At 42.9% G+C, this 14501-nt stretch overlaps 1 protein-coding gene across 7 annotated transcripts in view; it reads right to left on the reverse strand.

The window, feature by feature from the left end:
* The window catches only part of FGF13 (fibroblast growth factor 13), a 272223-nt gene that overhangs the window by 5035 nt on the left and 252687 nt on the right, over nucleotides 1-14501 (reverse strand). For 6 of the 7 annotated variants that reach the window (XM_046939966.1, XM_015278206.4, XM_046939965.1 and 3 more), the window contains one exon: nucleotides 787-985. In XM_046939966.1, coding sequence (XP_046795922.1) covers nucleotides 787-985 — 199 coding nt within the window. Of the gene's footprint in view, nucleotides 1-786; nucleotides 986-14501 lie in introns of those variants that run through there. The other variant, XM_040698770.2, reaches the window with a different exon arrangement.

Here is a 14501-nt window from a genome sequence, read left to right on the forward strand (position 1 = left end):
CAGTTGCCTAAAACCTGCTCCTAAATGTAGATTGCCAAGCTAGTCTGGAAGCCACCCAGGGCTGTGCACCTTAGAAATATCCCCTCTGATTTCAGAATGACACTGCCTTAAAAGTTAACAGCATAACCCAGAAGTGAAGAGCTTCATGCCCACCAGGGGGTGGAACTTATGGAAGCTTTTTCTGGAGAACACATCGATGAAGATATTTTCTCGCTTTGCATTAACCAAAGAGGAATCAGAGTCTGAGCACAGCGCTGATTGAGATGCTCCAGGGATGGCTCCAGGTCCTGGCTTTTAATACACAGCAGGATATGTATGCCATATACATTATTATCTTTAATGTCACATTAAAGGTAATGTTGATGCCACAACATGCTGATGCCACATTAATTGTGGTTAAATATGCACTGCGCGTTGCAGCTTTATCCCAGGCAAAAATACAAACAAACATCCTGTAAAATGTAGCACAGATTGACGAGATATACAGCAAGTTGGTAACAGCTGTGTAAATGCTTGGGCTACTCCAAGTAAAGCCTTCATTACCTGTAACAGAGATGTGGACTGTAGGCACAAAGAAACTAATATATATATATCTAGTTAGATGAGAGAAAGGCAGAAGTAATGTAGAGAAGCATAAAAAAAGCAGGTTACACTGAGAGAGTGTTACAGAATATTATACCCTTGTTACATAGTTAGCTGTACCCTTCAAATATGTATGCATGGCAATTAAACATCCCTGACAATACAAAGTCAGTTCAGGTAGATGGAGCAAAACCAAGAAATTACCTTTTAATGGTTTTGGAAGAAAGTGTGCTGCAGGTTTATTTTTCTTCACATGGTTTCCTTTCATTATTTCTCCTTCCTTGTTAAGACCCAAATACCAACCCCGGCCAGACTGTTGCTGTCTGTAGATCATCGAAGAATATGTTACGTAGTAGTTTTCAAATACTGATTCTTTGAACTTGCATTCAGGTGTAAAATGTTCCTGCAAGAAAGTAAAAGATCAATATGTGCAATGCAGAGTCTCCCATCAGTTAATGCAAAGGAATCCAATATTCATTGCTTTTCTGACAGTTAAAAGATATACCTCTCACCCTCTGCTATCCAATTTAGAACACTGACCCTAGAAGTACTAACAGCAGAGTAACACAATTTGAATCCCATGAAACAACACCGCGAGCAGCTCAAAGTACCAGAATAAAATCTTTTTGAACACTGAGCAAAAAGTCTAAGTGAAAAATTATTGATCAATGCAACTAAAGGCTATCAGGTAGGCATGGCCCTGATGGCAGCCCCATGGGGCCCGCTGCGGTCCGGCTTTGCAGGCAAATAGCACGGCCACGTAATGCCTTTGCACATTAACTTCTGGCCTTAACTGCTCAGGAGGAGAGTGCAATAAAAATTCAAAGCCAGGTTGTGATGAGTAAATGGTTTTTTACTAACCCAGCAATATTAAGGCAGCTTAGCTTGTAGCAGCTGCCTCTTTGCTCTAAGGTTTGCTCTTTCTCTGCTCAGTGCATCAACTGCTGTCAGAGACCCACTGCAGACATCAACCTCTGCCTGGGGACAGGCGTGAGCTAAATGGCACTGCACTTACAGCATGTATGATCAAGTATTAGTCTTCGTGTTGAACTGCACTGCTTCTTTTGAGGAGATGGTACTGAGCTAACAGCTAACATAAGGTGCAGCAAACCATCATTACCCATTTATGATAGTGATGGGTTGATGGTTGGACTGAATGATCTTAGAGGTCTTTTTCAACCTTAATGAGTCTATGTTTCTAAGCAGGTTGCGATGCAGGCATGAAACATGGCATGGAGCTAAGACCAATGCGCCAGTTCTGATGGAACCACTCCATGTCTTCCTGAGGTCTCTGGGTGCTGCAAGTTTTGTAGCAGCACAACTTTTGATGAGGTCTCAACTACGATGTGGCACTGAGTGACAAGGATTGGTGGGCACGGTGGGGATGGGTTGATGGTTGGACTAGAAGATCTTAGTGGTCTTTTCCAACCTCAACGATTCTATGATTCTGTATGATTTTATGGACCCCTAAGACCCTATGGAATATGAAAGATGAAGGGCTTGGTCTGGTGATGCAGGCTTTACTATCCCAGCCCTGCTTATGTAGCCATAGCTGTTTGCTGGGTTTTTCTTGTGCAGGCAGCTAGCTTCTGCAGAGCTGTCCTTGTGCTCAAGTATCCGGCAGCAGTATAAAGGAAAGGAAGAAAAATTGTGCCTGCATAATGATTGTAATTTTGATTTTAAAAAAATCACAGGAAATTAAATGTCTCAGGATCTTAAGATGTTCTTATCTAGTTTCTGAAATATTCCTGTATGAGAAAAAGATGGTATTTATTAAAAAAAAAAAAAAAAAAGAAGTACTTTTTCTGCACATCTTTTCACATTTTGTCTTCTCACAGGAGAAAGAAAAAAAATCTCTCGTCCTCTGATTGGCATTTGCTTCAACAAAGAACGAGAAGTAAGCAATTTTCTTCCTTTTTCCTTCAAACTAATTGGCTGTTATTTAGTTAATTGGCGATTGGTTTCAATCGCTGTCAAATGGAGACAGTCAATGTATTTTTGCAACATTTCTAAATAAAAGCCTTCTCCCAGTGTACCCTGCCCAGTGCTAGCCATGTTAACAAAGACTATTGCCAACGTATCATCCAATTAGCAGCAAAATAGAAAACTACAGTGCTCCTGACAGATGATTACAGTTTATGTACAGTAATTTGGAGCTGTTTTGGGTAAAAAAGGCCCCGCTTGTATGCAGCAGCAGAGGGGCAGATTGCAAACAGAACTACAGTGTTTACTCCAGCTCTCTTAGGAAGCAAATTAACCTCAGCATGAGCAACAGTAGCCAAGAGTCCCTCGAAGCGGATGCTAAAAAACTCATTTGCTCCTGATTTTTCTCTTGGCTGTGATGTTTGTGGTGGAATTCACCATGAGTTTCTTGCAGCAGTGCCCAAGTACAGCTGGACACTGCCTGTTGGTGCCCACCAACACAATGAGCACCTCCATGAGCACCACAGACAGCCACCCCCACCCTGCAGCAACCTGTGGTTCAGTAGTAACAACCGTGGTGGAGATATCTTGTGACAAACAGTGGGACTCAGACACAAACACCACTCAATAACACGCTCAGTTACCAGGTCAAATTTCCTCCCATTTTTCCACTACTGCGGCAGACAACCTAAATGCCTTGGCACAAGCACACACTCATTTTTTAGTGACCTCTCCTTAACTCCCAGGCTATGGCTGTAGCTTCAGAAAGGTGCTGCACAGTGGGAAGGGCTTTCTCCTTGCCAAATAACAGTGATCCAACATGGCTGCTCTGCTTGCACCAAAATAACATGCTGCTGCTTACATTTTGCAAGTGTTTGTTCCCACCCATCACTTGCCTTTTACTTAATGTAATACTACCCTTTCCTACTCATTAAAAAAAGAATGTGGAAGGGGAACTGCAGAAGAAAGCTTTCATTAGGAAATGCTGGCAGATGTGCTCCTGATCTGGGGGTACTGCAATTAAAACACACTGTTCTGAGCTTGGCAAATGATGTGGTTCTTAGACACATGGTTTAGTGGCTACTATCCGTGGCAGGGAGACAGTTGGACTAGATGATCTTAAGAGGTCTTTTCCAACCTTAATGATTCTATGACTTTATGATTCTATGTGCCAACCCAACTGGGCATGAACAGGGCTCCTCTATCAGCACATCAGTTCAAAATAGAGTGCAAAGCAACAACTACACAATGGCCATTATGTTGTCTTAAGTGATAAATTCTTCAATAGAGCACTGAGAAAGGGCAAGTTAAGGTTGGGAGATCTTCAAGAGAGTTCTAATTCTTGGGAGAATTCCCTTCAGCTGCCCTGAAGGGAAGTCTTTTATTGAAAATAAAGTGCATTCTGAAGCATCAAATATTATGAATATATTGCTACACAAAACAGATGAGAAAATAGGTATTTGTGTGAAAGAGTATTTCAGTCTCATCTTACCTCAGCAGTCAGGGATAATGGCACCTACATGACAGTACATTGAACTCATCCAAGCCCCTCACAAACGCACCCTTAACAATGAATGAATGAATAAATAAAAGTTAAAGAAGGTGCTGGATTCACTGTAGTCGTGACTCAGCCATGCTTAAGTAAGCAGCAGGATGAACTGTCAGAAGCTGCTTCTTGACTCTGAGCTGATCAGATGAGCTGCTGAAATGTTCCTGCATGAATAGATCTGCAGCTGCATTAGATATGTGAAAAAAAAAAAACTTTAAAAAAAAGGGAATAATTTGGTGTATGATAATATAGTAAAAAGGCATTGTAGCTTGCATTTAGAGTGGCTGTATTTCCAGGCAGCTGACTACATTACTTCTAAAATAATACAGTGTCTTCCATACAAAAACTACGTTACAGATCTATTAAAGCTGAGAGCTAAAATACTGCAAAAGCAAACCTGGCATTCTACCTGCTCTAATTGTGCGAAAGCCATACTTCAAGCCAAACACCATCCAAATTATCAGCCAAAACAACCATCTACACTGCAGAACCAAATATTAAATGTCACGGCCCCAGATGATTCTAATGCAGGAATTCAGACTCCCCCTAGACAGGAAGTGGGGAATCTGTTTTAAATAAAGGTATTTAGTGTTTGCAAGGCTCCACCATGCAATAAAAGCCTCTTCTCAGGACGGCTGCACACACAGTATGCATTAGAAGAACAAAGATGCATGCACTCTGCTATTAATCGCATATTGCATTTACATTGTGGATACCGTCAGCAGGGAACATGACCAAATGCTTTACAGAGCAGTACACTTAAGTCATTGGGTCAATACTGAGTTTGTTAAATTTGTTTTACTCTAAAAATTGCTACAGGTAGCATGTTTTATTGCTACCAATGGCAGCAGGCCTGAATAATCAGAAATATTTACTGTGATGGAATTAGTATTAGGGGCATGAAAAAAAAAACAACAAACACAAAACTTTGAAAAGCATGTAGAAAAGGCATTGGGTATATGGAAAACTTGGAGAGTGTTCTTACATAGTGAGTACAGAATAACATTCCTTCCAATCAACGGCTTTGTGTATGGGATTTATTCTTTATTTTCTCCTTCGAATGAAAATGGGATTTTTTTTTCCTCTATATCCTTATTTCTTGCAGGACTATACCATAGCCCGGGATTCCATTCTATAATCATGAATTTTTGAAGGAGCCTCTTTAAGTCTCCAGAGTAGTGATTTTCTGCTCCAGTGAGCCTGCCTTTTTTTTATTAACAGAGATTGATTTCCTCCATCTTGGCATGTGAAGTTCCAGGGTGTGCCCCCTGTATCTTCACCCTGTAACGTGCAGTGATACCAACAGCACAGGATGTGAATACTTTGATTTTTATGTTATCAGAACTAACAGCTTTTAGATCACCAATGTGAGATCACTCTCTGAAGAAAGTAGCTATTATTTCTGAAGTGAAGTCACCAAAATCTGTTTGCAACAGTGACAGAAACTTATAATTAACCCAAAATAATTTATTCTGGATTAGATATATGGCAGTTGCCACAGACAGGATGCAGTGCCACAAAATTGTCCTTTTTTGCTTTAATTTACCTATTGTGAGGAATCTTTGTGGTTTGGGTGGGAGCAACTCAATGTAATTATCATGTATAGCTCTTGTAGGACTGACTAGGAAATTTGCATCTTGTTTGCATGTGGCATTTGCAGCAAAGTGCTGTTGAAGACGGTGTTATACCAGGACAACACTCAGTCATTTTATCTATGTGAGAACCCACTTGAAAGATGCAAAGTCAAAGGTATCCCAAATACAAATTCCAGTGCATGGAATTGTCTAAGACACTGTAATAAGCTGGAATTTATAAAGTCAAGCACAAAATCTCAGTGGAGATTAACTTTCTTTAGGACAAAGCTTCCAGAAAGAATAAAATGGAGCCCAAGGAAGCAGATGCTGGATATCCAGTGTCTCCAGAATGGGATTTCAGGCTGTCACTAAGTACTCTCTGAATCTACAGGAAAAGCATTGAAAAGGTCCTGTAATTATTCCCTTGACACTGTTCCCATGCACAGGAAATCAAAGGCACAAGCCTAGGGAAAAATGCATGCAGTGAACTGAAGTACAAAATACATTAATTGCATACACTGAGATTTACAGACTCAAGGTTTGGTCTTCACTTTTTTTTCCTAGTCCTATCAGTGACTCAGTTGTGAAAACTTGTCCAAGTTATCTTTGCCTGGATATTTTAAGTGCCATTTGGGCACATCAATAAATACCTATTTAAAGTGTGGTGCGTCACCACTCACCGCGCTCAGCTCATGCAATGGATGTACTGCCTGATGGCCCCAGGGAAAAGACTCAATGACTCTAAAGAGTGCTGAAATTTAATTGAGGTAGGAACTATGCATGATCATATTATTGTACCCCTGTCTTTTGGTGACAGTTCAGCTCTACAACTGTGTTGATTAAACCAAAGCTCTCCTTAGCTGGGGCAAGAGAGCTAACACATGATACATAAAGAAGTCACACTTCAGAATAATGCAGAGGAAATATATCTTGCTGGAGAACATCTACGGTGAGGTTTAAATGTTCTGCAAGATGCCCTGGAGAACGCCTCACAGATGTCAAGCACATGTCCCATTCCTAAACTGGTCCACAAACTTATGAGCTATAATTTACTTGGTATGACTAAGAAAGGAGATCCACTTTGCCCCCAAACGCATTAGCGTTGAGCTGAACATGTGCACCTCTAACAATCCTGGATCCATAGAATAGGAAGTTGAACTAGACAACCTTCAAAGGTTCCTTTCAACTCAAACGATTCTACGAAACCCCTGCAGTTTCCTGAACCTATAGAGAATCACTCTATAAATATTTTAATATCTTGTAATGCTTTGCATCTTTTGCCCCCCCCCCCCCCCTTTTTTTTTTTTTTTTTTTTTTTTTTTTAAGATTTCTGTGGCTTTAGGGTACCAGACTTTCCAGTCCTAATTGAAAATCAGTGAGATTCTAGTAAGGTAGAAAGAAGCTAGTCTCCAAACACTGCCTACTTTGTAAGGCTTGGGAAGGTTCACGGTGCAGTAAGCGCCCAGGGGGTTATCTTAGGGCTTAAAGCCAGACTTAAAGACTGGAAGAGAAGAGCAGTGTATGTAAGAAAGCCCTATTACCATGTTTTTACATCACAACTAGTTTTTCTTGCTTTTCGCAGACGGAAGTCCTGTAACCACTTCAAAATCTCTACACAAAGTCTTTGTATAAATCTGTTTTAAAATTTATTCTTTCCCTCTAGAAAGAGAACTCTCTTGGCACTAATATGTATAGTCTCTGGGTAAGGTAGTCCCCAGTTACTAAAAAAAATGGGAGATGAAAGTACTCTGCACATGTTCTCTGTTCTTCTACACTCTGATCTCACGTTCTTCTCTGGGTACGTGCTGCCAACATTCTCTGGGCAGTGACCTTGCCAGACCTATCTGATCTGCTGCAGCTTCCTACGACCCCTCTCCCAAGTGATGGAGTCAAGCAGATGAACTGCCTGGGAGCAGGTAAATCCTGCTCCCACCCAACACTGGAGCAGGACTGCCCTCTCCTCCCAATAGGCTCAGGATCTCCCCCAGAGCACTTTATTCTTCTCATCATCCTCCTAAGCTCGTTATCTTCACTTCTTGTAACAGCAGCTTCCATGGCTGAAGTCAGCACTGCAGAAAGCATTTAAAATGTGTCCACTGTTGTTTTTCATAATAAGCAAACTACTTATTTTTTTTATATATAGCTTTCTTCTCTCCGCTTTTAATTTTGGAAAACAGCACATAAAATTACCCAGTGTGCCTCTTCTGTGCCATTCATTACCTCCCAGCTCTCTATCATTTCTCTGCTTATTCATCTCTTGTCTTAACTAAGCGGACCTAATCTTTTCAAATCTCTCCTCATATAAAAAGTTCTCTGTGCCTCTAATCATTTTCATTACCCTTCACTGAATCCTTTCAATTTTTTCCTCTCTATCATTTCCAGAACTGAAACACAACATTTAAAAAGAGGCTGTACCATTGAGTTGTATAACAGAGGTAGAGATATTTCCAGTCACTGGTCTTATGACAAAGTAAAATGGTCTTTGCTGTTCAGCCTCATTATGTACATCCGTACAAAAGTTCTCTATCTTTTAAGTGCCTCTGATAAATACAGTCCAATTTTTATGGTGTTTCTGACCTTCTGATCCATCGGTGTAACCAAGCTTAAAAATCAAAGGAGCGGTGATGGAAGCAGAAGGCAGATAGGACCTCTTTTCTTCCCCCCAGAAGTAGAGCAGAAAGCCCCAAAGATGCTAGCAACCTATTTTAGAACACAGCCATTATTTCACAGATAACCTGCCAGCCATTGCAATCAGATTTCTAGCAGTTATAATTGACATCAAATTCTGCTATTGTCAAATCTCTCTGACACAGCTGTTGTGCAGTGTCCTCAGCTTACGTGCGTCATGCACTACTTTAAAAAAGTACCCAAGTTGAAAAAGTCCTTTTAAAGTACTGAGACTGTATTCTGCTCCCAGTTAAAGACAGCCTTGCAGCACCCCACTTGTTTTAATGGCCAACCCTGTGCCCGCTGCCATTTGGTGAACATGTCCTGATGAGGCAGTGATATGCAAACCCAAAGGGAGAGCCAGCAGGCAATGAGCAGCTCCGAGGAACAAAGCATAAGCAGCTCGCTTAAAACAAGGCAGATGTGGTGTCTCCTGAATGTGGCATAAAGAGACATCAGCCTGTCACAGCTCAGCCATCTGCAAGCTGGCAAGAACAGCTGAGAAAGAAAACACAACCCCATCCCAGTAGCCCTTTTACACAATTGCTCTTGCATTCATCTACATGACCGCTGCCACTGGGGGAATCCCACGCTGCTGCTGGGGCTGCAGAGTGCAGGGCAGCACTGCAGGTTAATCTGTTCCTAGAACAAGGTGATTTGGCTGGCATTTGTTAAATATCACCTGGGAGCACAGGGCAAGAAGGGCAGTATGACCTTTCTGTGTGCCAGGGCCATACCACCCCAAACCCGCACAGTTTTCATTTATATAGGATATGAGGAGCTCAAGGGGGCAGGGAACCTGGGATGGGGTTCAGCAGCAGGTTGGGATACCCGAAGTTCAGCAGGATGGATGGGCAGCAATGCTGCGCTGCCAAACACTGCCCTGCTACTCCCATCAGCCAGTTAATTGGAAGAGTGTGGGATTTACTGTTCCAGCCTAGATATAGGACATCAGCCCTGGGATAAAGAGATGGAAGAGATCTCCTTCAGACCGTCACCCATGAATTCATACAGATTTATCTGAGAGTGCTGAAGAAACAATAATCTAATCACTGTTTGCAGCAGGCTCTAAATCTGCTTGGTTAATTACAAGCCAGAACATGACCCGTTTAGCAGCGGATGCTCCTTGAATACTATGGGAAAAAGGAAAGAAAAAAAAAAGGTTTCCCTTTTTGGGGAGGGGGGCAGGGCAGCTGAGCAAGGAACAGAACAAGTGCTACAGTCCTTCCCCTGGGGGAAGGTGACAACGGGGAATGCTGCTTCTGTGGCAACCTGCAAGCCAGTTGACAGCCTGTACAGCCGCTGGGAAAATCAATGTGGAAGTGATCCCTGTGTCCTCCGCTGCTGTGGGAAGGAGCCATTCTGATGGGTAACGTGTGGAGGCAGAGCTCATCTCAAGCTCAGCTGGGAACCCGCCGTATCTCCACTCTCACTGAGGCTGCAGAAAAAAGATGGGACCTGCCCCCAGGAAGCGCTTGGGGACAGATGCTGCTGAGCAAGCTCTTTTTCTGCACACCAGAGATTGCCTCTGCACGCTGCCTGCGAGGAGCTGCGAGTGGAAGATAAATAACAGCATGAGCTGCAGGAGAAGAAATAATGCAACGTTACATCAAACAGGTCCTCGCTTCCCTGTCAGCCTGGAGTCTGTTCTGCACAAAGCCTTGCCATTTGGCCTGTATATTTTATTAATGTGTATGCATATTTATGGCACCAAGGGTTAGCCAATCCTTTGGTGGTCAATAGCATCCTCTTAGGCCCCAGTTCTCAGCAAAGGCATTTGTCCTGCCTGCTGCTGCTCCTGTGTGCAGCCTGCACTGTTCCTGCATTACTCTCAGGTGGCTGCCTGGAGGGCCCACCCCACACCAACCAGCCAAACTTACGCAGCATAAAGCTCTGCAAAGCACTGAATGCAGCACAGTCTTTAGATTGGTGTTATAGACTAAATTGGCACTAAACATAGAATAGAATCATTATGGTCGGAAAAGGCCTCTAAGATCACCAGGTCACGGGTTCAACGACTTGTTTGGCTCCACCCTGACGACCAAAGCAGCATCTTTGTATGACCAAACAGTAATGAGACCTTTTCAGACAAGCCTGATTGATTGCAATCCATTTATTCATGAACACTGGGGATGGATGTTTCTCAAGCCTCAGTAGTTTGACAGTGCCAGGGCATTACTGGCAGGCAAACCTGCTTCTTGATATAGAGCGGCGATGCTCTTCGGAATTCCTCCGCCCTCTCAGCTCCTGAAATTATGCTATTTATTGAGCATATGCTGCTAAGAGGATCTCAGAGGGATTTTCGTATTAGATGGCAGGCTAATTGTGGGATTTGAGAGATTTCAGATGGCAAAAAACTTTAAAAAACACGATTATCAAGGATTATACAAGGAAGATGAGATCTATGACTGACCCTTTAGCAAGAGTTGATTCTGACTGGGAGAAAACACTTGTTTCAGCAGGGGAAAACCCCACCAAGAAGGGATAATTACACAGAGAACAGATAGAATTTCTCTCTGTAAATGACATACACTCCTTCCCTCTAAGCAACACTTTGAGGGTTGGATTAATGGAAATTCACATTAAAAGGAGTTTTCCAGCATACTACATATGAAAAACCACAGCAGAGCCCAAGATCCTCTGCAGCAGGCACAGGTAACAGAAGCACACGTGTCTGTAATTCCGGGAAAGCATGCTTTAGCATTTAAAGCACTGTATTGCTCTAACAAGCAAGCTGGCACTACATTGCTCGAGGAATGGGCGGCTTCATACATCCCTAAGAGTGCCACCCTAAGAGGCACTCTTAGTGTCACCCTTCATAACATCCCTAAGAGAGCCACCTCCATCTTCAGCAGAACCTTGGGAAGCAGCACAGGCCCAGCACTGGGGAAATGCCCCTGCAAACATCACAGCTGTGTCCAAATGTTTCCTTTTTTTTGTGGATTTATAATTGCTACTCCTCAACAGGGGCACCCAGCAAGCATGTAAGTCAGGCATTAGAAATGTTTCTGCCATCATGGTCTGGCTACCCAATAAGAGCAAAAGACCAGGCTGAATGCTACATGTTCTCTTAACAGGCCCTCAGTGAAGGTAAGGGTGCAAGCCTTTTCCAGCACTGATTTAGGGGAAGCTTTCTCTAAAAGAAACGCATAGACTAATAGGAACTCTTGCCCTTCTAAGAGACAGCCAGAGCCAAAGCAGAGAGATAAGCCTATAAAGCTTTGCTTTCCTCCTCTCTCCCATGCAGTGATACAGCCTTTGCAAGGGTCTGTCATTCAGTGATTTTATGTCTCACTCCTGCTGCCCCTGGGCTGTGAGACCAATGACTCTGGAGCCAGACTGTTGGGAGACCCAGGGCTGCTGTTGTCTGAGCTGCAGAGGAGACACGGATCCCTGCTAAAGCTAATTTAAACCTGGAAGGCACCCAGATGTCTCAGGGAAGGGTGCAATTTAAAACCCGAACCTAAGATAGCCTGAGCTACAATCACAGATTTCTGGGAAATCAGCATGGAACAACTGCTCCACGAGCCAAGCCCTGCAGACCATTGCATTACAGCATTTTGAGAGGCGGGCTGTTGCCATTCTGAGTTATGTCACAGAGGAAAAGAAAAATGATGCAGCAAAACAGCAAGTGCAAAGTGTGACTAAATGAGCACTCCCTGGCGTACAGAGCTGCACCAGCAAGTCGCTCGGATTCCCGGAGTGCCCGAGTCAAGGAACATTTAGCATCTCAATCCCAAGGAGGAATCTGAGAAGCAAGTCCAAAGCTTCTGAAGACTACCAGCATTTTCCTTGAGGATCTAAAATGCCTTGAATCAGTCCTGCTGCTAAAATCTGGTTATCTCGTTTCCAAGTCAGCAGATACAAGCTGGCTGCAGCCGGACAGAGAGCAGAGAGCAAAACCACCCTGCAATTGAAGCAGAAAGGTGAGCTTGTCCATCTGAAAACATGACTGTCTTCCCACTTACCCACTGACTGATCTTCCATTTCACTGTCTAGGAGCAGCCCTTTGTTACTATAACATGATAAGCAGCAAAAAAAGGGCTGAGGGAAGAAGGCGCAGCAGGGTAAGGATTCAAGGGAAGCGCTGGTGAATCTAATCCAAGTCTGAACAGGGATGATGTGCTGGCAAGTCCAGAAATGCCATTTTCCTGCATCCAGACAAGGCTCCGTGGGCATCCTCAGACTGGGGGGATTTTGTGGCTAAACCCATGAAAGCCAAATGGGGGTAATTAATTTCCATTTAAGTTCTACTGCTGAAATAAAATAAGACTTGTGCTGAAATAAATGGGATTCATCTATCTGAGTATCCCTGAGGATCTGAGCCTGAATTTGGACTTGAACACAGGAGCCTAAGATCCGATTTGTCTCATCCACCTCCAGGCACTTATAAGTAACACCAAAGTTTGGGTCCACCAGGGATTTCCCTTCCCTTAACAAGCACACTGGGATAAATTACCTCCGGAGGGTATAAGGGAGCATGGATCCACTGTTTCACTCCTGCCCCACAGACCCTTCTCTGCTAAAGGGTTTGCTAAGTGAGTTCATTAAATAGAGTATTGAGTCGAAGAGTATTCCTGTCTGCTCTCTTCCAAGCCAGGGTGGTTTGCCCCAGATCAGCCCTGGCATCAGCAGCCTGACTATTGAAACCAAAATAAATTACCTCAGGTACATCCAAGATACAGTTTTCACTTTGAAATATTTACAGGGATTTCTTTTTTCCTTCCCTGGAACAGCCCCCAAACCTTACAGTCTTATTTTGGCAAAGCTCCCAATGAAATGAATCACAGCTTTGCTCGAGTTAGAGCTCCAGGACTGAGCTCTGAATTATTAAAAGGGAATGATATGTAAGAATTTATGTCAATTTTCAAAACAGCCCAGCAAAGGTGGAGAAAAACCTTTCTTTGAAACTAGCAGAAGGTACGTGGTTGAACTCCTAGTCTGCTTTGAAATTTCAGCACTGCTTTTTAGCGAGACACGGTGCCTTTTAAACCTCATATTTTAATCATCAGACTTCTGTACAATGCAGAACTCTTGCCTTGCTGCTTTGGTTCAAATACAACCTTCCCCATTATGGGCTTTACAGTGTAAGTGAGCTCCTTGTATCACAAGCTGACATTCTCCTGGCAGGGAAGCCAAAGGCTCCTTTCCTTCCTCCTGCAAAACAATCTGCTGTAGGAACAGGCAAATATAACTTCCCAGAGCAACTTACCGATATCCCTCCTTGTTCCCACACAGCAGGTCCAGAGAGTCAGGTGAACACCAAATACTGCTTTAGGCATTGCATTAACATTGGTAAGATTAGCCTTGGGTACAGCAGCACCTGTAGCTCATCAGGTAATTAACTCTTCCCTGGGTTTGGGCTTCAGTCCATGCCACCTATGCAGCCACACAAGCTGGGGATGAAGACCCACTTCCCACATATTTAGGTGGTCTTGCTGAATTCAGAAAATTATCACCTTGGCAGCACCTTTTATTACAATACCTTCATAGTTTTGTAAATAATATTTTTCCACAATTATTCATATCTAGCTTTGCCTAGGATGTCTGAGTGCAAATTAAGTGAGTGTACAGATTGTTTTCTTTCTGTGGAATGTAAGAGTTTGGCTGCTGGCGCCTCATCTTTATAAACTCAGATTGGTGAAACTCAGCTCTTTGCTTCAGCATATCCTATCACTGGATGCTTATTGTTGAAAGGCAGCTTCTGTCAGAGCCGAAAACACAACCACAGAATACAAACTGTAAAATGATGTGGAAGAAAAAGATTAATTTCCTCCCCTAGACACTGCAAAGCCATTACCTGTTTTTGAATGGCATTTCCAATTCTACACTGGAAACTGCTAAAGCATTTACATAAGAATGAAAAAATGCACACATTATCACTGCAGGAAGCACTTAAAATTTAAGATAATTATATAGTATGGAAACAATTTCAAAGGACTCAAACAAAATAACAACTAATTCTAGAGAGTCACCCTTTAAGATGATTATTACTCTGCACTACTGCTGATCTCTCACTAAAAAAAAATCCTTCTTTTTACAATTATATACACATTATAAATTCCTACTTTGTTCTTCCACCATCCAGCTCCTACAGCTGCTGCTGACAAATCTGCATTATCTGAGAGCTTAACCAGACAGCCAAATAGTCGCACAGTGAGCAGAGGTGAGCCACACCACTGCATGCCCAGGTGCAAGCCTCCCTC

Source organism: Gallus gallus, chromosome 4 (assembly GCF_016699485.2).
Source record: "Gallus gallus isolate bGalGal1 chromosome 4, bGalGal1.mat.broiler.GRCg7b, whole genome shotgun sequence".
Taxonomy (NCBI): Eukaryota; Metazoa; Chordata; class Aves; order Galliformes; family Phasianidae; genus Gallus; species Gallus gallus.